The sequence below is a fragment of the Hippocampus guttulatus genome, chromosome 3 (assembly GCF_054856545.1).
Source record: "Hippocampus guttulatus isolate MCC_2025c chromosome 3, RoL_Hgut_1.0, whole genome shotgun sequence".
NCBI lineage: Eukaryota > Metazoa > Chordata > Actinopteri > Syngnathiformes > Syngnathidae > Hippocampus > Hippocampus guttulatus.
Genome location: NC_141263.1, coordinates 8,161,442 through 8,185,136, shown reverse-complemented (window position 1 = coordinate 8,185,136; position 23,695 = coordinate 8,161,442). Strand labels below are relative to the sequence as shown.

Below are 23,695 nucleotides of genomic sequence, written 5' to 3'. Positions count from 1 at the left end.
CTCAGTCGAGTTTGGGGTTGATTGCTTTCGGCTCCACTGTTAACATGAGATTGCCATATCACCCGCTGAGGTCATTACTGTTCACATGCCATTACTGCTTTTAAGCTGCACTTGAAACTCAGTCGCCAGCAGAAAAGTAACCTCATAAAATCGCAGCCCAAACCAGGGTGAATTATAGGTCTAGCAGACTCACAGCAATGGCGTAACGGGTGATTCCATCCTTCTCACTCTCCTCTATGGCTGGCTGGAGGTCAACGCTATCATGGGACTCTCCGTCAGTTATCACTATCATCACTTTCTTGGCCCCGCGCCGGCCTCCTTGTTTGAAAGCCTCAGATCTGTGACAGCAAACGTGCACCTTATTTGAACCAAATGACATTCTGAAAGTGAGCCAACAGTAGATATATACGGAACGGTGGCATGTACCGCGCAATGTTGATGCCAAGGGCCGTGTTGGTCTCCTCGCCGCCTCGCTGGTCGATACTGCGTGCTCTCTTTACGACTTCCTCAACAGATTTGAAATCGTTGAGTTTGAACTCGTGCACAACTTTCTCGCCGTACTGAACAACTCCAACCTGGTTAAAGAGACACGATAGCAAACCACAATGAGTACAGCTCCAGCTAAACAACACGTGGTGGAAAATAAAAAAGGAAACACCTGAATTTGACCTGGTCCAATATAGAACTTCTGAAGAATGTTGATGAGAAAGGCCTGCACTTCATACCAAGGGTAGATGGAGTTTGACCCATCCAGAACGATCACTATGTCCATATAGGTCTCACATCCTTGAAAACATTTCGAGATGGCAAAAGGTAAAAATGGTGGTTCAGCGCATTCACAAATAAATAGCCCTCTTTGGGCCAGGATGTGTCAGCTTTAAAGCTTACTCTGAAAGGCAGGTGCAATCGTTCGGGAGAACTTGAAGCTTGCATTGACTCTGGAGCATATACCAGTGCTGTAGTAAGAGCTGCCACACTCATAAGACCAAAGTGGGCCGCAGGCCTGAAACATGAAAGAATCAGATTAGAGTCGGGAATGCTCCTATTTTAATCAAGAGGAGAGACATTGACATTGATGTTGATTGGGGTTTTTGTTGTATTAGTATTTTGTATTAGTCCCCCGCCCCCCACAAAACATTTTGACTGCAGAAAAGGGAGCATAGGCATTTCCCAGCATTCGTTAACAATATAATGCTCCGATTCTGGAATGACTACCGGTATATACTTTTGATACAATCAACTCTCCGAACTGGTTTGATGGTGATGATGGAACCGCAATTTTAAGCAAAACAGAGAACCTTTTGGACTTATCACAAAGTAAGCAGAGTCAACCACTGGCATCTTAATGATCAGTTCTGACCCAGTTGTCTCAACAAAAACAATTGATAGATGTGAGAGCATCGAGAACAAGAACAGGAAATATCAATTTTCACAATCCATTATTCATGCTGTGTGTCCGGAGCAGGGTTGTGGTAAACTGGATGCTGAGCAAGCGGAGGCAGTAGCTTGAACACGTAAATCTGAGCTCAAGGGACAGAGTGCAGTTTTGAGCATAAGATTGATCATATGTGCAACATATATAAACATCAACAACCTCAGTAAATTGAGGTTTTCTTCAAGGAAAGGCGCTCTCATTCGTACAATTCATTGTTTTTCCATATCCTTAATCTGACAATCAATTCGATATGTATTAAGATGGTCTCACCACAAAACTGTTGTCTTTAGGATTAGTCGTAAGTGTCATTCCCAACCTCATCTTGTCTTTCCGCTCAGATACATTGGTCAGAGATATCCTTCCTTGATGGAAAACAAGAGATGATCTCAAATGCTCATTTCCAAACCTAACATACACAGTACTTTCATTTTGTTGGACTTAGGTGTCGCCCTGGCCACACGCAGACTAACGAAAATGCACGTTTAAATTAACAGGGCCAAGATGTGAAGTCTGCATGAGTTGACATGCCATGTGGGGACATTAGTGGTACAAAACACATGGAAATGTAAAGAACCCATTAAACTGTAAAATGAGGAATGACTGCTTTGGTATCAATATCTGTTTCACACGTGCCACCGTGACGTTTAATGAGTCACATGCAGGAGCACATGCAAGCTATTTCTATTGTGCTGTACCTTACAGATCATGCGTCACTTTACCTAGATTAAGCTTGATGCAACCATTTCCATTGGTTCGTTTGGTCAGTGAACATTTGTATACATCCCCTGTCTGGTAAGCACCGTTCATTTCATATGGTGCTCCGACTAATAACCTGCAAAAAACACAGCGTCGCAAAAAAAGTCATCATTAATTTTCAGTGCGTCACATATGAGAGCAGCAGCATCCAGATTGCTCATCACCTTGATAAAATGTACATTTTGAAGGATATGGTGATGAATGGTAAAACACACTGAACACTACAGCTTGAAAAAATATATAACAGAGCTTGGCAATGCAAAGCTTTACCTATTTTTATTTTGCTCTTCCAGAATCTTTTTTTTTAAACCAATGGATGGGTTTTGATAGTTGGATTGAGCTGACATTATTTAACGTCTGCTAAAATAAACATTGACCTTTTCTAAAGTGTTCATTTTTTTCAGTATTTTTTTGCACAACTTCTCTCACAAGCAACAGCAAAATTCACAACAGATACTTGAGCCAGTGACCCAACAAATTACCTTTAATTTATTGAACTTGTATATTCAGTTAGAATTGACAGTTAAACAGCCTTTTTCATCATTGTGTTCCCATTTTGACATCAAAACACAGACGAATTGATCAACAGTACTGCACCATTGCGTGTCTTATAATGAGTTGTTTCATACCTGTCAACCTCGGCTCATAGCTGCCCTTATAAATGATTACGATTCCTCTTACAAAGCAACAAAAACCCTTACAACGGCTTACCATGCATGCGCACATCATGCTTTATCAATCCTACCGTACGCAGCGATGAAAAAAAATATACGATTGAGGATTACTTTTTCTGGTTTGCCATGACAATAGTAGCGATCGACGACGGCATTGTCGTTGGCGACCAGCAGGTGAGACGATCTGGATTTGAGCCAAAATGGTCTTTGTGAGATCGGTTCACAATTGTTTTTTTTTCCCCCGTATAAAAGTTGTAATACGCCATACATGATTTGAAATGATAAAAAAAATCGTATAAAATACAGAGAAAGCGTACAAGTTGACAGGTATGTTGTTCCTAAGCTTTAAGTGTCAGTGTCAGGGGTTGCTTCAAGACGGGCCTAATTTCAGTTTGACTTAAGAAAGAAATAAGCCACTTTAATCGTTCATGTTTGTAGTTTTTATGCATGTACAGTATTGGTTATTTCTGAAACGGCAAGTCATATTTCAAATGTTGGTACTGCATAAATTATAAGCTGCAATGTCACAGTGTTTTTGTGCCAGAAGAAAACTACACTTCTTCCTTTGTTCTGGATTTCTTCTGCATGTTCATACTCAACAAGTTAGGAGCAATGATCAAATAAAACAACTGGTTAGCGCAGCGGTCTCACAGCCTAAAGGTGCAGAGTTCGATTCCGGCTCCGGCCTCCCTGTGTGGAGTTTGCAAGTTCTCCCCGTGCCTGCATGGGGTTTTCTCTGGGTTCCTCCCACATTCCAAAAACATGCTTATTGAACAATCCAAATTGTCGCTAGGTGTGAGTGTGAGCGCGGACGGTTGTTCGTCTCTGTGTGTGCCCTGGCAACAAGTTCAGGGTTTCCCCCGCCCACTGCCCGAAGACGGCTGGGATAGGCTCCAGCGCGCCCGGTGACCCTTGTGAGGATAAGCGGATAAGATAATGGATGGAGACAAGGTTTGAAACTCGAAGGAAAGAGACACAACATCTGTGACGATGACTTTCATATCTGTCAGATGCAGATAAACTAGCCATCCAGACTGTGAAGCCCAACTAGTTTATTATGGTTGTTGTAGTTCCCACGTGTGCAAATCTCAAATATTTTGGTGAACACAATTCGTTACATGAAGGTCAAAAGTATTCATAGCGGTACTGATGCAACACAATCTCACCCTACAGCCATTCACCATAATAACCTGAGAGCGACATTAATTAAATAGTGAATACTGTAGCTCTTGTACAGTACTGGAGAGGTTGTATTCTTTAAGTGATTATATTGTGGCTTGTTTGTGATTTATGCATTTTTGGATGTATACTGTGTTTATTTATATTTTTGGATCAATTATAAGGCCTAGGTTCCATAAATATGTTTTAAATTCCAGGAAATGCTTTAAAAAAATCATATGATTTAAGATTCGAACAACTAAGTAGTCCAAAGAGAAAGACCAGAAAAGCAGGAAAAGCACTGATAAAAAAAGCAAAAATAAGAAAAAAAAACGAATATAATGAAGATATAATGGAGATGCTGCGATTGGCTGGCAACCGGTTCAGGGTGTCCCCCGCCTACTGCCCGAAGACGGCTGGGATAGGCTCCAGCACCCCCCGCGACCCTAGTGAGGATTAAGCGGTTCGGAAAATGGATGGATGGATAATGGAGATGCTTATTCAAGGTTTGTGCAAAGATGACATGCAGCAAATGCTAAAGGCTTGAATTGCACATGAAATCCGTAAGGTCATTTTGTACTGGACAAAAAGAATGTGTTCTACAACAACAAGGGGGTGCATACCTGTCAACTTTTCGGAGCGCCAACCTGTATAGCAAAAAAATCCTTATAACATACCAAAGGATTTTAAATGTCAAAATAATGGCAGAAAAAAACCCCACGAAATTTTCAATGATATTTATTGTAGATCTCCATAATACAATGTCTGGTTAATGTCTAATCATCATTCTACTTAGTGGCATTACTGTGTTCAGAGTTGTATTCCTGCGTTACTTTTTTCACCAAATTTTCAGAATCCGTATGATACGGCCATATACGTAAGATTCACCACAAAATCCGTATGAACTATGGCTAAACCGTATGAGTTGACAGGTATGGGGGTGTCTGTTCTTCCAGAAGTCGACCACCACCTACTAGGTATTCTTCACATTGATGCAAAGTTTGTCTTTGCACCTTTCCACCTGATGTTCTACTCTCTTTTTGTCCTCAGGCTTATCGTTGTTCGTCCCACTGAAGCTTGGCAATTTTCGCAGAGCAGTCACAGGTCAGTAAAGTGGACAGGAGGGGGCTCAGCAGACAGCCCTGAAAGGATCAAGTGCTGAGGGTGATGGAGGAGGAGACAGAGTTGAGGATCCTGACTGTCTGTGGTCTGTTGGTCAGGAAGTCAGGGAACTAGTTCCCCAGTCATGGACCCAGGCCAAGAATGTTCCACTTTTGCACCAGGTTCTGTGAGATGATGATGATGGTGTTGTTGTAGGCGGAGGACAAATCCAGGAAGAACAGGCGTACTTAGACGTTCCTGCTGTCCAGGTGGGTGAGAGCTGTGTGGAACCAATGATGAGATGGCATCACCTGTGGAGCGGATCCTTCCTGTAGGCATACTGGAGAGGGTCCACTGAGATGTCAATTAAGTTTTTGATCTGTGCCATCAGCTTATCAAAGCCCTTTAAGACTATAAGTGAGGGCTACTGGCCAAATGTCATTCAGACATCTCACTGTGGAGGTCTTGGGTACGAGAATGATAAAAGCAGTGTTTAGGCTGGTTGCATAGCTGCTAGCTGGAGCAAAGTGTTGAAAATCGGTCTGTAAGCACCTCAGTCAGCAGGTGGTCACAGTCCTTCACTTTGTGCCCGGAGATATTGCCAGGGTGTGCAACTTTGGGGGGGAGGCGGTCAATGCTTTGCAGGGTTTGCCTCACATCTGCTGGGGATAAGCTGAGGGCCATGATGTCATCGGGTGCTGGTATGAGTCTGACATCAGGGCTGTTGTTGTTGGGGTTCTCAAAGCAGACCAAGTACTGGTTGAGGGCATCTGGCAGAGATAGGTCTTTTAAGCATTGTGCATCCTTGGTGTAGTAGTTTGTAATGCCCATAATGACATTCTACATGCTTTGAGGGTTACTGGAGTTGTACAGGCTGTAGATTTTCTGAAAATAGGAGGATTTTGCATTCTTGATCCAGATCTCTTTTTGCTGCCCTGAGTGCTGATGCTTTGTGTGAAATCGTGTGACATGAAGGTAACATCACTGAGCCGTCAGCAGTACAAACACCTCTGCATTCAGTCAGGCCTTCCGGGATAGAGAGTCTTAGATCGTTTAAAAACCCCATTGGTTTTCTGGGCTGGGGCCAGCAGCGTGGAGGTGTGGTCAGAGAAGCCGAGGTGGGGATGGGGAGGGATCTTTATGCACCGTGTATATTCTTCTACACACATTCCAGCATGCTATCCACCTGTATTGGCATGGTGACGTGCTGGTGAAAATTTGGTTGAGTGTCCGTCAATTTTATGTTTTCAACATCACCTGCGACCACATACAATGCCTTCGGATGCATGGATTGTAGGGAGCTAATGGTGGCATGGGGTTCCCATAGTGCCTAGCTGGCATTTGCATTAGCTCTGAGAGCTATTTAAATACATTGACATACAATAAACAACCATGAACTCTTGAATAAATTAAAAAAAACACATTCGCACACACGCACACGCACACACCAAAAACCTCTCAGCATTTTGTCAGGCAAGCCTTGAGGTTTGAGGTTGATTTTATTGGCAGCTGAAGCCTCCTGCATACAATCCTCTCTTTCATTTCATTTCAGTATACACACAAGCAAAAGCCATGACTAGCCCAAGCTGTCCCAGGGTGAAAGATGATTAATAACACAAGAAACTGTCAAACACATCAGAATAGCACCGCACAAAGAAGCATGTTTTTTTTCCCTGAATACCTTTGCCATTATTTGACCATTTGGCCCAGAGTGCAATAAAATCCCACTTTTAATGTTTAATACATTCATAGTTTTGCAACATGTGAAGGTTATTGTTTCGACTATGATTGAACACTTAACAGTGACTGACTGACCACAGTAATTAAGTTTTTTTGAGAAATACATGCAAAACACTCATATGTGAATCCCAGTACTGATTAAATATCTACTTTTTTTCTTCATGGTTAATTAGTACATGAATAAATGGTAGAAGTGGACCTCAGGTTCCCTTGAATATCCATTTTACCAAGATTACTTTACTCCCAACCTTTTGAAAACAGCTCTGGGAAGGCTCTTTTTGCTTGCAACATTAGCCAACAAACAGTTTCTCAGGACAAAAAAAGTGCAAAGGAGTGTGGTTTAGGAAGAACTAGATTAGCCTTGACAGAATCTTCAACAGAGTCAACCTCTTAATTTTTTTCCCCACCTCCATTTTCACTTTCATCCATTAGTAACATTAACAATCATCTGATTGTTATTTTCAATTTCTTCCTCAATCTCAATCTTAATTTTCTGAAATCCTGTTTGAATGCCAGTGTTGTAATGAGCAGACTAGTAGGAATCTATGTGGACAACCCTCAACATCTTATTGTTCTTTTCTTTTAGACAAGTTTGCCAATTATTTTTTTCAATACGCAATAAATCATCAATTCCACACAAGCAACCAAATTCTTCATGCTGAATTCATTATTATGTTTATCTTCCTCTCTGTGTTACGGCCAGGTGTCCCCATAATATTAGCTATACAGAGTCTATACGTTTACAAGCTTGTAAGTTCATCAGTACCGTATGTAGTGTAATATTATACTGTCTGCCAAGGCTCAGTAAACAACAAGAGCATACCGCTGCCGACGGGCAGAATCCTCTTACCTCCAAAATCCCCACTTTTCAGGAGACTAAAATCAAACAAACTAAAAAACTGCATTTTGGTTGAACCATTAACACTGCATCGTCAAGAAAAGAGAGCAAGCCATCTTCCTTCCCAATGTCGATGGTATATCATTTGACAAAGGGACTGTAAAGAAGAAATACAAATAATCCTTCTACAACCCTTGGCGAAAAACAAACAAAAAAACCGATGGAATAACTCAATTCTGAAGAAAAAAAGGATGGAATTAAACTGTAAATTTCCATTCCCAAAACTAACACCGGTGTCATATGAGATCTGCTCATTAGTCTGCAGTTAATCCGTTGTGATCACACCCTGGAGACCCGCACCAAGCAAATTGACATGAATCATGGCTACGACACAAGAGATGTCACTTGAAACAAAGTAGGGGATGACTAAATTTCATAAAGAAGGTAAACTACGCAATTTTGCAAAAGATGGTGGTTCTTCACAGCCAGTCATGCCTAAAATCTGGACCAAGTACAAACAACGCAGGAAGGGATGTTCAAGGCAAGCACACCGGTAGACCAAGGAAGACATTAAAGCGTCAAGACACAAACCTGAAAGCAATATGTCTTGAAAACAAAATTCGCACACCAAAACAAATGAGGAACAAATGGGAGGAAATTGGAGTCAACATCTGTGACCGAAGGTAACAAACCACCAAAAGGAAATGAGATTTACATACAGAAAAGCGAAACGAAAACCATCATTGACACCAAAAAACAAGGTTGCAATGGGATATGAAAAAGCAATCGTGGACTTTATATTACTGTTTGAAAGTCCTATTTAGTAATGATGGGTAAATCTGCATTGGGCAAGGCAATGATGCTGGAACTTTTGCTTGGTGTCGTCCACTGAGATTTATGAAAACGGCTGGCTGAAGTGAACATGTAACTTTCCACAGTCATTGATGATATGGGGCCGCATGTCAGGTAAAGGCACTGGGGATATGTCTGTCATTACATCCTCCAAATGTGCAAGGTTTGAGACACTTTTTATCCCATCAATTGAAAGTACGTAAGTTCCATTCTGTACCGCTTATCCGGAGTCGGGTCGTGGGGGCAACAGTTTTAGCAGAGAAGCTCAGACTTCCCTGTCCCCAACCACTTCCAGCTATTCCCAGGGGACCAATAGGGGTTCCCAGGCCAGTCGGAAGACGTAGTCTCTCCAGCGTATCCCGGGTCGTCCCCGGGGCATCCTGCCGGTGGGACATGCGCGGAACACCTCAGTAGAGAGGTGTCTAGAAGGCATCCGAATCAGATCCTCGAGCCACCTCATCTGGCTTCTCTCTTCATGAAAGACACATAAGGTCGCAGCCTGCAAATTGTCCGGATCTCTATCCGAAAGAAAATATTTGGTGGAAGCTGAAGAAAATGATCCATGGCAAGGCTCCAACCTGCAAAGCTGATCTGACAAAAGCAATCGGAAAAAGTTGGAGCCAGATTGATGAAGAGTACTTTTTATCATTCAGTCCATGTCTCTGAGATTGTGACCAGGTGAAGTTTTCTTTTGTTGTTGCTTTTTTCATGATTCAATTTTTTTTTCCCCTCTGCTTGGTCTAAACAAGCAACTGTCACTGACGACCAGCCCCCTGCCCCTTCATTTCTTTTAGTGTTTCTTCAAGCCAGAAAATTGTCATTTGAAATGACTTTAGTTTTGTGTCACGTCTGTGATCTGCTTTTTTTTTCCGACAAAATTAAACTGAATACGCATCCTCGGAGACTGGTGGAGGTTGTATTCGAAAAGCCAGTGTGTCACTGGGGACAAAAATAGTAAGAGCCATAAAAATCTAATAACAGTACTAATGTGTTTTACACACACACAGCTTCACAACTCATCAAGAGCAGACTGCTTTTTGGACATAGTTTGAGGTTGCTAGAAACTAATTTTGGCCATCCCTCTGTGCCAATTGGCTAACTGATGTGTGTGTGATTCAGGGGTATGCTTCATGAGGTACGATGATGAACATTAGGCATCTGGCCCAAATGCAGTGGAGAAAGGGCAGAAATGAGTTGAGCAAATCGATACACAAAATCAAAACATGAGACACAAAGAAAATTTTAGGAATCTTGATAAGTGAATGATCTGCTCAGGATTTTAGAAGGCAACTGTTTCGAAAGAATGAGTAGCTTACCATTTCTCTCCCCCAGACGCCACATGTTGCTGAACAGTGTATCCAAACTGTGCTTGCTTTGGGCCTTTGATGATCCTGTGTTTTGTTGTGTCAATATTAAAGCAGTCGTGGCATCCTAGAATGAGACAAAATGAAAACGTCTTACTTTCAGGAACCAAACACAGCAAATTAAAGAATGAATGTGTCAGAGATATTGAACCGCAATAAGTCTGTTCATTCAAAATCAACCTATTACCATACAGACTCATGATTAAACAAAAGGGTCATATTACCATCTCATTGATCATTTTTATATTGAATAATGCAATAATCTCACTTTTAGACAGTGGTTGCACTGCTTTTTTTTTGTAAACTCACATTCTCTGTCTGTCCATCCATCGCAGTATGACTTCTGAAATGACTTATTGCATTGGTCTTATTTCAGGAAGGTTGTATTTTCAGGAACATGCCTTCACAGCCACAAAATCTTTACGCGAGATGGCAACATATCACTAAAGACCTCACTTGAGAGCAGTTCAGCGAGCAAATGATTAACGTTGAACTTTTGTTCATTTCTTTGAAATATGCGGTGACCGATGGCAAGTCATTTTAACATTAGATAGCATAACTGTTAGCATAACCGTGATTTAGCCCTGAGAAAGGGCGGGCTACAACAACTTACTATTTTCGCAGACCCTACCCCTCATTTCCTCGCTGCGCCGTGTGCAGGGGGTTGATTTTAAAAATACAATAAATATGATTATAATATATTATAATGTTCAGTGATTTTATTTCTACAATAATTCTGAGGTTTCAATGCACACCATTGTTATATTTCTTAATTAAATACAATGACATGCACCACACATGTCCACAGAGCCCAGAATCTGTCTGTCTGCACCTCAATGACATTCAACAAAATCGCTTTGGGGGTATTTTTACAGCACCAATGCCAAAAGAACAAGTCTCAAACAGGTTAAGAGAACAAGAAATATATAGCCTTCAGTAGGAGTTACATGTCAACTTAGAGAGTGTCCAGTGTGGATATAAACAGACTTTCGGTAGATCTGTTTGAACCATCACTTCAGTCTGAGCTTTCGAGGGCAGAGTAACTGTGAAAGCGTGAGGATATTTCATTGCCATGTCAACCGAAGATGGCGTGGTGGTGAGCCAAGAGCCAAATTGGTGACTCAGCAGAATAAAGATATACAGGCCGGAGATGAACTGAATTTAATGGTGGTGCGGGCACCCGCAGCGGCTCCTCTTGTTGTCCTGTTGTCTGAGAGGGAAGAAATGTCATCTGTGCTGTATGTTGCACATACTGCACATTTGACAATAAAGTTGTACTTGACTCGACTTGACTGATAGATTGCTATTGTTGACGCAGAGTTCTTTTGTTACATTTGTAGTATAAATAACAGTGTGACTCACTACTTTTTACTCCTTACCTTTTTTTGGTGAGTTTTAATAAATGAAATAAGCGAGACATATCAACCAAAGTACTTTTATTAGGCTGTTCTCAGCCCTCATTAAAGTACATAACGTTTTATGAATGTGTTTTATTGTATTAGAGTGATTACCTTTAGGAGTTAGGAAATTTAGAATGGTACTTTGCTTGTACACAAAAGTTTGAAGGTGACAAATGTTTGGTTCCAGGATGGATTCACTAATTCATTTGTATTGTTTCCAGTCAGAGAATTTGTTTCAGAAGGTCAGAGAACGGGTTGTGCTCAATCATTGAGATTTCTCTCTCTATGTCTTAGCAGTATAATACTAATGCATGCAGACGTGAACACCATGAAGTGTGATTTACATCCATTTCTTACATTCTTACGCCAGCTAATGTTTCATGAAACCAAACCCACATGGCAAAGACAAGATAGACAGACAATAAATATTAAAAGGACATACAGGTTTATCAGTTTTGCCTAAATGCCCAGTATTTGAATAAATGCACACATATGCTAAATATGGGAGCTAACATTAGTTGTTGCCGTGGCTTCACGGGGAAGTCGAAAAACTGTGACATTGTTGTTTCACAATTTAGCAATGAGCAAGTGTTGATGTAAATAACAGTCCGGGGACAAAGAAACCCCCAAAACATTTCAGAAATGTACTTTTGCATAAAATACCACGTAGTCTGGCATATACCGTACTGTGGTAACTGCTGTTATAACTCCATGTTGTGGTGTGCAGTCCGGAACCACTGGGACTAATAATTTCCTCGGTACACATTCATACAATGGTTTCCATGCTATCCTACAATGCTCTTTACAATGCTATAGTAATTCTTGTGATGTACTCAGTTTCCGTCAGCAATGCGTGGAAACACAACCCAAGAGAAATCGTCGAAACCTCAAAGGCACTTTGGTTTTCCTGGTGTGATTGCAGATCCGGGCAAGTGTGTTTTCACCATTGTGTGGTGTCACTCACATCAACTGACAGCTTTGCGGGTGGTAGAACAAGAGAAGTGGGCCTGTTTTTCATCCAAAGTCCAAACATAAGATAAAACACGCTTGAAAGATTTGCCATGACACACACGCATAAGAGTCATTTGCATTTGCATCCGAGCACTAGTATACTTTTTGAAGACTAGAGACTTTACGTTGGTCTGTGAAGAGGTGGAACACAGAACCAACAACCATTGTGTGCTGCTCTCAGTCCAGCTCTCACCACTCATCTGTCATCGATTTAATCTGCTGATGGTCTTTTCACTGGCTGCCAGAAACTTTCTGTCTACAGTGCTTAAAAAAGGTCAACGACCTTATGGACTCGACTGACTTTTAAATGACAAGATACTGTATCAACCCAGACTGGACACAGTCTTCAGCACATTGAGTCAAACCACTGTACAAGCATGTTCTATGTGTATGAAAGGGGAATCTTGTGATGTCGACTATGATTATTGATGAAGCTGTGAAGGCGAGGGTTGCTTAGTCTTAACATTTTCTCATTGTTCAGTGGCATAGTTGAGAAGAGAAGACAAAAGTTTCTCATCTGACCTAACCCCCAGAAGCTCTCCCTTGTTACAGTCGTCGTCCACACACTGTGAGGCTTACTCAATCACTCACCCACATGCTAAACATCCTCTCAGATCTCTCTCCCCATATGGGAGTATTCAGGGTCAAGTCAAGTCAAGTGTGCCTTTTTCCCTGCTCGGAGGTCTTCGAGTTGAATGCAAACAACAAGGGGAAGGAATGAAAGTGTGCAAGTCAAATTTAGCGATAGAGCGGGAAGAACAGTTGAGACAAGGATATTTTGTTTTAGTGTAGCCAATTATTAATTAGTAAAAAATATGTGGATGCATATTTTTTGTGTACGTCCACTTTTTGTGTCATGATGCTAAAGTCATAGTCTCTTGTTAGTATACACATTGATGCACCATTGATGCCCTTTTAAACGTTTTGAAATTTGTGTTGGGTAGAAAGCTACTCAGTTGTAACAGCAACTTTGTAAGTCAACCCTGAAAGTACACTGGCCATATCTTTCCAGTGATAGAGATGCAGGTAATGCTTTTTTTCCCCTTTTTTTTATAAGCGCCTTTCAAGACACTTTACAATAAATAGCCTCGAGGTGTTGCCAACAAGCCACTAGAGCAGTGGTTCTTAACCTGGGTTCGATCGAACCCCAGGGGTTCAGCGAGTCGGTCTCAGGGGTTCGACGGAGCCTTTGCCATGGAGGGTAAGACACACGCGACTCGACATGTCAATTAGTTATATCACGCCCACTTGGCCATCACTGGCTGCAGATGATCACATGACATTGCTTCTCTAATTGGTGCTGTGGGAAATTTAGTTCGCTTAGTAGTCAACGTGTGACTGTTGTGATATTACCTCGTACAATTAAAAAAAAGTATAATTATCTCTTGAAATTTTATTTACTTTTTTTCTGTTTTTCATTAGTGTTTTTTTTAATATGTTGAATTCATTAAAAAAAATATATTTATTTTCACTCATGAAGGGTTTGGTGAATGTGCATATTAACTGGTTGGGTTCGGTACCTCTAAAAAGGTTAAGAACCACTGCGCTAGATGTTTCTGAAGTTTAAAATAGCGCCAGAAGGTTTTTCAGAGTAGGCACTTGTGCTGCTCAGCTCTCAAATGCATTTTGCATAAACTGTTTTTACATTTACAAGTGAATTCAAATGAAATAAACACAAATGTGTGAACTTTTTGTTTAATGTAATATTTAAGGCAAAGCAGTTATACAATTGTGAAATGAATATGTCTAAATATACAGCACTTGCTTTTGTGCATGTTAAGTATGTCCTGTACTGTATGTCGAACTTCCTGTTTCTGTTTCTCTCACTGTCTAAAGATACATTGCATTTAGACCCTTGTTTGCTATTTGAATTGCCCTGGGCTTTGAGCTTTGGGTCTGTGATGTGATAAGAAAAAATGATTCAGAGTAAATGTGTTGATCTACGTATGTTGCTGCAACAAATAGATATTTACAATTATGATTTATTTGTGAGATTTACTAATGAACCAATAATTAATTTTCACTCCAGTCCATTGTCAGTCGGAGAACATGCAAAAAAAATAAAAAAATAAAAATCTACGAAGATAATACCAAAAGCATAGTTAAATACTGACTAAATGAAGGAAGAAGGAGACAAGCAAGACTGCGAAGGATATTTGGCCCCTTGTGGATGTGAGCCCACGTTTGTGTGCCTTTTTAATGAATGAATTGTCTTCATAACTTGAGTCTTTCATTTCCTGTTTTGTCATGCCATTTGTATTTCTATGTTTCATATCCGTGTTTGTTACCAATTCTCATGGCTCTGTTCAAGTTGCAGCAGTTGTGAAGGCTCGACATCTGTGGTTCTTAAGCTGGGTTCAAACGAACCCCAGGGGTTTGGTCAATCAGTCTCAGGGGTTTGACGGAGACTCTGCCATGGAGGTTAAGACACACCCGACTCACCATGTGAATTAGTTATGACCCGCCCACTTGTCCATCACTGGCTGCAGATGATCATATTACATTGCCTGTCCAATCAGTGCTGCGGGAAATTTAGTTTGCTCAGTAGTCAACGTGTGACTGTTGTGATAGTACGTCGTGTGATTTTTTTTTAAAGGTTTTAACACGTGCTATGTCGAGCAAAAAAAAAAAGTGGTCAGACAAGTATGTACAACATGGATTCACATGCATCACGGAACGTGATGGGACTCAGCGTCCTATCTGCATGATTTGTCATGCCAAGTTGAGCAACTCTTGTCTCGCACAGGCAAAACTGAAGGAACACTTCTCGAATCATATTTTTATTTTTCACTAAGGGTTCGGTGAATCTGCATATGAACCAGTTGGGTTCGGTACCTCTAACAAGGTTAAGAACCACTGCTCTATAAAAAGAAAGCTGTATTGTATTGTATTTCCTTTAGCGTAGCTCCATCTAGTGGTTGCATAGCACAACCAGAGCCACTATTGTAGCTTCTATTCTATGTGCCTTGTAATGCAATGCGCTCTATATATGAAAAAAGTTTTAAAATAGGCCATTCATTACAGCCTTGTAATCCGAAGCGCCATATAGTGCGGAAAATACGGTACTTAAGTAGTTGGTGGGTGCTCCACCATTTTTGTCCATAGAAAAACACCACAGGTTGGGCTGTGTGATGTGTCTCGTTTTCTATCCCAGTCTATGTCGATGTGGTCTGTTGAAGAAATCATTAGTTATTGTTGTTAGATGAAAACAGTGTTGTTTTCATCAACGATGACGAGGCCGAAATCCTTTCATTACCGGTAATGCCCCTTTTTTCATGACAATGAGGAGCTAAATGTGGCTCTTTGATGACTAAAATATGACGTGACGTCTGTGACTTTTCTTTGACGAGTCGAGACTGGATGAAATTGTTAGCGTGTGGTCTGTCAGATGTTCAAAATGCATGACATCTCTCTCTATGGTGCATGTAATCTGTCAGAATATATCAGCAATACTATCCTTGTTTGGTTACGCATAACACCTAGCCGGCACGCAGGGCACACGCTCATACCGGCACAACACGTCTGCAGTCAATAGTCACACACACGGACACACTCTAGTCTATTTTGTTAAAACATTGTTGCTTTTATTTTGGTTATTTATTTTTGCTTTAAGTGGATGAAGGTGAACCTCACATTATGAAGTGATAATATATAATAATTGAGTTTCCCCAGCTAACTGACGATAAACAGTTTTGGAAATGGCACAGTGTACAGTATAATCCTGTTTAACATGAGTGGGTGAAAGAACTCCCAGTCTCTGCTGTTTCTCATCGGGAAAGCTGTGCAGCTGTTCACAGTTTTTAAGGACCGCTACATCTGAACAGATGTTTGACACAACGTGCATTCCTTAGATAGAGAAGATTTAGGCATGTTAGTATTATAAACAAACAGAAAACCAAACATCTATTTCCCTGGTACCCTTGGAAGTGTTTGGAAACCTCATTCTCTGCACACAGTACGATTGGCAGCCACTGAGTCAATAGACCATTGATGTGTGTCAATCAAGTCAGTCGTGGCTATCAAAATCAGACCAAATGATGTCAGTTTAGTTTACTTGGTTGAAAAAAAATATATACTAAAATAAATAAGCACGATTATCACACCGCCACCACTGTGATGTCTTCATGTAAATATTGACACATTCTCCACACACTCATTTCCTGTCGGATGAATGCTTCCCATGTAAAAACCAGCGTTTGATCTCACTCCGAAACCTTAATTGATGTTTATTGAGGAACAATAAATGTTTATAAAAAAAATCAAAAGGAAATCAGCACAGTCAGTTTTGTGTCGATTCAATCAATTTGATGTCATAAGCGCTCTTTGATTTTTGATTTTTTTTTCTTTTGGCAGTAAGACCAATGAGTACTTCAGGCAAAGAGACTGGAATTTCCAGAGGAACTATAATGTGCTACCATGAACTGAGTGAAAGCTTAGACACGGACAGGAAAAAGTAAGTGTATGTGAAAATATGAGAATGGGTGAGGATTCCAGTTTCCATTTCAAGCTGCTAAAGTGGCAGCGCAATTTAATATTCCAAGAAATGTCAGCATGTGTTAAATGCAAGGTCTTGCTGGATTTCCTGTGTACCTGCTTCCCTGCCCAAACAAATAAACCTAAAGCCGGTGGCTGTCGGTGTGACCGACATTCGTTCAACGCCGCGTTTGGCCCAACATCAAGCTGTAGGAGCTCTACCGCAGACCCAGTGAGGCAAAGCAGCCGCTGGAGTTCATCATGTTAGCCACTTACATCAGGCATGCACGATTGTGATGCAGGTAATTATTATTGAACATTATGCAGATGGTTCACAGCTTTTTTCTGCTGTTCACTGCATGTTTACTTCCTGTCCTGGGATGTCGATGTGGGTGTGCATACTGCGGACATAAGGCTAAAGTATAATCAGATCATTCTCGATAGTAGCTGAATTTCCAAGATCTACGGGGTGCGCTGTTTTTCTATTGATCCATTGGGTCTTCTATTTCAATGGTTTTCTCTGAAAAAAAAACAGCGGACAATACTTTGTATGAAGCATTTTGGCAACTTAGATTACTCTTGATCTACGCCAACGTAAATACTGAGTATCTGAAACCAGATGTTCCTGACACACAACCGCCAACTGTGCTCTGCTTAACAGGCTATTAACCTTGTGAACCAGAAAAAGACTCTCCAGTCATTTCAGCCTAGGTTTCATCATAACACATCATCAAACCCAAATGAACAAATAGGTCAAATGCCATTTTCCATTTACACTTTCACAACACAAGGAGTATGAACATCTCTTAACAGCCGGAAGCGTGCAACTGCCATTTTGACTGGCAAACTGTTTGAACGTGTCTGAAATTCAAGTACCGGTACATTCAAACATACTTCTAGACTGAAGACTAAAAACTGTATTTTTTTCTCTCCCCATAATGCCATAGGGTATTGACTTTCACATGCACATAGCCCATGGCATTATGGGAAAAAATGCAGAACAGAAATCATGCACTGCAGACATAATCTTCCCCCCTAGTAGGGATTTCACCATGCGTTGTAGCTATGACATTTCGGAAAATAAGTTCCACCAGAGCTGAACCTAACCCTTATTTAATAAACATCATTAATATATTCTATTGACCAATTAATCGGCCAAACGATTAAATCATCCGATTATAGCCCTTCAAACATTGGGCAAAATAATACGCCAAATGGCTGATGTTAGTTGATTTTTTTTGTTTGTTTTACTTTATCTACTCTAAACAGTTGGACAGAAGTGACACTGGTCTCATTATTTATGACACAGTCTGTGAATCTACACAATATCTTTGTATCCCTAAATGCTCAGTATATAACGGCATTTGTTGATAACTTCATTCTAGGAACCTGTCAGGCAAATCAAAGCAAATCCAATTTTTTACAAGCAATGCTTAATTTAACAATACAAGTTGTGCAAGGACTGGATGCAACTCTCATTAGATATTTCATTTTGTGCTAGAAGAAAAACAAGGGCAGATTCAGTGCACAAAACAAATCATCGAGAAAAGTTTACTTGCATCTCTGATAATGACTTTGTTGGCATGGCTATACAAGAGTGAAAAACAAAATATTGTAAAACATTGCAAATTAAGATCATAGCTTATATAGGTTTGGAAGGATATGTTATATTCATTTACTCGCCACTGTAATAAGACTTAAGACTTTTATTTTTCATGGCCTGTACATCGTGATTTGTTTTCAAATTTAAAGTTTACGGTCTAAAAAAAAAAAATGCAGAAATAGCCCGGGTCCTAGTGAAAGAAAGATTTATTATCTCTCAAAGAAAAGTGTGTGGTGAAATACAGTTCAGCCCACCACTCGCAATTAAGCAAGTCTTGAATGGCGATTAATTGTTCCGAAAAGCTGTGGTTGACAGATTGAGGAAATTGGAAACGAACAGGAAAACACACTGGCTGAGAGGTTGGAAGATGCTCACGGAGGTTGAAACATTGCTAACCAGACTAAGAGCTAACAGCGCGGGAGTGGTCTGACGTCACATTAAAAGGGTCTATGACTTTCGGAAGGGAAACTGTCGTCTGAGCCTGAGAACTTGTCTCCTCCCTCGGATGACACTTTAATGTTCTCACTTGATGTCATCTAATGGGATCATCCCACAGCCCCAATATACACAAACTGTGGTCAGCATCGTTCTTGCTTGATGAAATATGTTTGACAAAGCATCCATCCTCCCACCACATCCAGCGTTCTCTCCCTATTCACATACTTAGGAAGGTCTGATGGCACAATTCCATTTCCTACTTCCCGCAAATTCCAAAATCAAGCTAAATATTTGCAAAAGACATCCCCCCCTCTTAAAATGTTAAAAAGTTTAAGTATTATTTACTACTGTTGGCAGGAAAAATTCTTCACTTTTAACAAATGCTGTTGACGTAAATCTGGATCAACATTGGAGGGACTTTGCTTGAAGGAAATTGGATAATACTTGAATGGGAGTCAGCAAGGAAACAGCAAGAGTGCATGGCGAGCGTTGTGTAGATTTAAACACTATGGCTGTGGTACAAATTCAGACATTATTTGTGTTCGAAAAAAAAGAACACGTTTATAGATGGCTTTCTTCTATGTGATCAAGTATTTAATATCTGTCTCTCTTATGATGTCGAGATTTTCCTGCCATAGTGATTTCACTGGTAATTGACCGCAGCTCTGGCTGAGAACCAGAACCTACACTGTCACTGGAAACTTGACTGTGAGAAGAGCATCAACTTTCTTTTTAAGCAGAGACGTCTGTTTCCAATGAGACACAGGGAACCCCTGTTGACTCGATATAGTCTCAGTAGTCTCTGCAATCTCCTCCCTCCTGTACCCAGGCTACAAGGTCAAGATGTCAGGAAAGGATGCTATTCACATTAACAGCCATTGGTTCACAGGAGATAGTAAATGTTATTTTTAAAATACACCGGAGACCAACATTCACAGCTCTTTATTCAGGAGAAGAGGAATTTGACGTTACCAACTGTTGTTTTAAAAAGTTATTCAGTGTATCTTCATGTCAACTTCAGAAACAAAATGGTGTAAAAGTTACTCAATCTAGTTTGAATGGACCAGCCCAAAAATAGGTCATTTATAAGAACATTAGCAACATTATTAAACTCTTAAAATCTATGATATTGGTGAGAAGCTATGACACACACATGCACATCTAACAAACTTTGACTCACCTAACAGCTGACTGCTGATCCAGAACAGAAGTAAGTAGGAGTACTCCATATGTTGGCTGGTGCACGCATGCATGACTGCTGTGAGTGTGAATGGGGTGGACTGAGGCAAAGAAATCCAGTGGAAAGCCCTGTTAAAGATCCCACTCTGATTGACTGCAACTCTTAGTTAAAGCACTCCCTGTGTCTCAGAGAAGTAGGAGGGGGCTTCAGAAGGAGGAGGTCCACATCTGCAGACAACAGGCAGGAATAGTCATTCAACATTTTACTACAATGAAAGCATGGAAAAAGATGTATTGTGACAATGGCTGTGCTAAATATAGATTTTTTTTCTTCATGTATGAAGAGCATTCCTTTGTTTGACTATAAGTCAGCAATTCCCAACCACTGTGAGCGTGAAAGATGGCAAGTCATTTTAACATTGAACAGCAAGATTGGATATGTGGTGCAGTCATTCAGTTTCAAGTCAAGTCCAGTTGAAGAACCTTTCAGAAAGCATCAACTCTGTTCTTTGTCACTTTAGATACCTGGAATGTCATTTTGCATCACTTTTTCCATTTATAAGTATGGGCTTTGTCATCAGATATGTAAAGTGCACCTGTGAATTATGGATTTCTACAATGCAATTAATTGTGTGTGTGTGTGTGTGTGTGTGTGTGCGTGTGTGTGTCTACACGCACGCACGCACACACAGCAGGGGTGGCCAAACTTTTTGGAAGATCTACTTTTCAATCAACTAATCTCCCGCGATCGACCCGTTACTGCGCATACGCACGCACTTACACCCGCACGCCACGATGCGCAACAGCCTGACGCGGAGGCGTGCGACGCACTTTTGCAGCCCGTGAACTATCGTGGTTTACGCGTACCGTTTTAAGACACACCCGACTCAACATTTCAATTAGTTATGACACGCCTGTTTGGCCATCACTGGCTGCAGATGATCACATGACATTGCTTGTCCAATCAGTGCTGCGGGAAATTTAGTTCGCTCAGTAGTCAACGTATGACTGTCTTAATCGTACGTCATGCCCGGTTTATTAAATTAAAATTTTAAAAACGTATACGTATGTCTTGAAATGTTATTTACTTTTTTCTGTTTATAATAAATGGGGTTTTTTATGTCTTGAATTTGTAAAAATATTTTTATTTTTCACTCATGAAGTGTTCAATGAATGTGCATTTGAACTGGTTGGGTTCAGTACCTCTAACAAGGTAAAGAACCACTGAAATGGATAGAGCCTGCATTGTTGTCGGTTTCATACCTCCATTAACCATCTGGTCACTATGGCAAGCGGTTTAGTAATCAAACGCTGTGTTTGAATATCCAGATATAAAAGTGTAGGTATCAACAGCGTCTTTCTGACTGCTTATAATTAATTACATTGTAAATAGCATGAATTTCATTCAAATATCAGGACTGTAATATTAACTCGTCAAAACAAAATATAGAGATATCTGTAATTGAGTTTTGCTTTGACTAGTAAAATCGAAATATAACTCGGTACCTGTAATTCAGTTTTGCCTCGTCAGAACGAAAAATGTTTTCAACAGCATTTTTCACAAATGACACTTTTACCATTCATGCGTATGGGGTTTCTCATCATACATATCTACAATTCAGTCGCAAACATCTACTCATGAGTTACAGATATCTGCGACTGATTTAGATACGTCGATTCCCATTTGAAATATTTACAACATTTTGCCCAGGTGAAAAAGATATCTGAAAAGGGTGACCTAACGATATCTTGAATTGGAATAGATTGTAGATTTGGAGTTTTATATGTACTGTATATCAGGGGTGCCCATTACGTCGTCGCGATCGACCAGTAGCTCGCGGGGGGAGGAGAGGAAAAAAAAAAACATTTTGTGTGTCTCTGTGCATGTTAGTAATATATTTTTGTGTTAATGCGCACTGCACCTTAATCATCCTATCAGTCTCACTTTCACAAAAAGTATTAAATAAATTAAATAAAAGAAAATAAAGCAGGTCATCTTAAACATACGGTGGCGTGTGATGCGTGAATGACCGGAAGTTGTTAGTGCTCAAGAGTCTGCAATTGCAGTTTGTGATCAGAGCTGTTGCGATAGATCTTTTATCGTTATCATTATTCACATTCAGAGTTTGTTTCATGTACAATTCACTGAGGGCACGGGCAAAGAATGGGAATCTGGAGGGCCGAGAGAAGCATTTTAACCTCCATGGCAGAGGCTCCGTCAAACCCCTGAGACCAATTCACCGAACCCAGGTTAAGAACCACTGTTCTATATTCATGGCCAGCTCAGATCTGGTGCATACTGTGGTCGAGCTCTGAAAAGGGGCGGGCTACACCAACTTTCAGCTATTTTCGCAGGCCCTCCCCCTCGTTCCCCTGCTGCGCCGTGTCCAGGGGTTGATTTTAAAATTATAATAAAGATCAATATTATAATTATGTGTTCAGTGATTTGATTTCTACACTAATTCAGAGGTTTCGCTGCACACTGTTGTCATATTTCTGAATTACATACAATGACATGCATCACACATGTCCACGGAGGGCATAAACTGTCTGTCTGCACCTCGAAAACATTGAACAACTTTTTTTTCTATTCTGTGCAGCAATACTTAGTTCCAGCAGGCTACAAGTTTAAGTGTCCTATTTTCAGCCACCAAATTATGATGTCCTGTTTTCTTTTAACGCTCTTGTGCACTTGTGCTGACGGCATCACCAAATGGCGTAAAAACATCATGAAAACAAAGGACAGAAACAGTTTTACTCAGGGCCGCCATACAACAAATATGAGCTGAAAGCATAGTTTTAAGTGGCTGAAAAGCCCTTTTACTGCTGGGAGTGATTCCGCCTGCTACTATGGATATTTCTGCGATCATTGGGAAGAGGCTGCAGTGAAAAAAGTAGCAAATGTTCCTCTTTCGCCAGCACCACAACACGATTACAGCAGATGATGTTGAAGCACAGTAATTAGAGAGGATTTAAACATCACTGATTCTGCGTAACAGTATTATAACTTTGCAGGCCATTTTAACATACATCCCAAATGGAAAAATTGCCTTTTGTTAAAATGGTCCCAAGTTCAAAAAAAGTTTGAGGGTCACTGGTCTCGAGAATAGAGCGCAAAGCATTCATACATTTCCAGGGTCGCTGAACTTTCCAAAGATTTGAGTGTATAAGTGAAAATATTGTAGATCAGCATTGCCTCTCTCATCGCAAATGTTAAATCCTTTGGCTGACTCAAAATATTCATCATGTTTCCACCACAGGCTAATCAGAGTATTAACAGTGGAACACAAACATGGGCTTTGTATGTTACCTCATACCCTTGCAGTTAGACCATCCAGTCCTAACTACAGAATGCATAGCGAGAGCACTTAGGTAATTATGAATACTCTGTGTACATTAGTTTGCCTGAAATCAATTTGTGGTCACTTTCTATATCGTCATGTGTTCATGTATGTTCTTTCTTGCAAAGGTCTTGTGCTTAAGGCCTCCATCATATGTCAATGCCTCGTAGACTCATGAAACGATTTCTATGTTGGGACAATCTTCGAGACAATTATGCCACCAAAAGGACCCCAGAATCATCTTTTATCATTGTGAGTATGGTAAAACGTTTCTGTCATGGTTGTCGGTTTATTTGGAACACAAAAGTACACGTCACTCAAGTCAAATTTTA

General features: G+C 40.5%; 1 protein-coding gene across 1 annotated transcript in view; it reads right to left on the bottom strand.

The window, feature by feature from the left end:
* Nucleotides 1-20,130, bottom strand: part of itga11a (integrin, alpha 11a) — a 51,245-nt gene extending 31,115 nt beyond the window's left edge. Inside the window, 7 exon segments of the mRNA XM_086106551.1 lie at nt 194-338; nt 427-575; nt 659-1,003; nt 1,706-1,797; nt 2,155-2,267; nt 9,871-9,985; nt 20,024-20,130. Of these exon segments, the coding sequence (XP_085962677.1) occupies nt 194-338; nt 427-575; nt 659-1,003; nt 1,706-1,797; nt 2,155-2,267; nt 9,871-9,985; nt 20,024-20,096 (1,032 nt within the window). The 5' untranslated portion in view covers nt 20,097-20,130.
* Between the last annotated feature and the right edge of the window lie 3,565 nt (nt 20,131-23,695).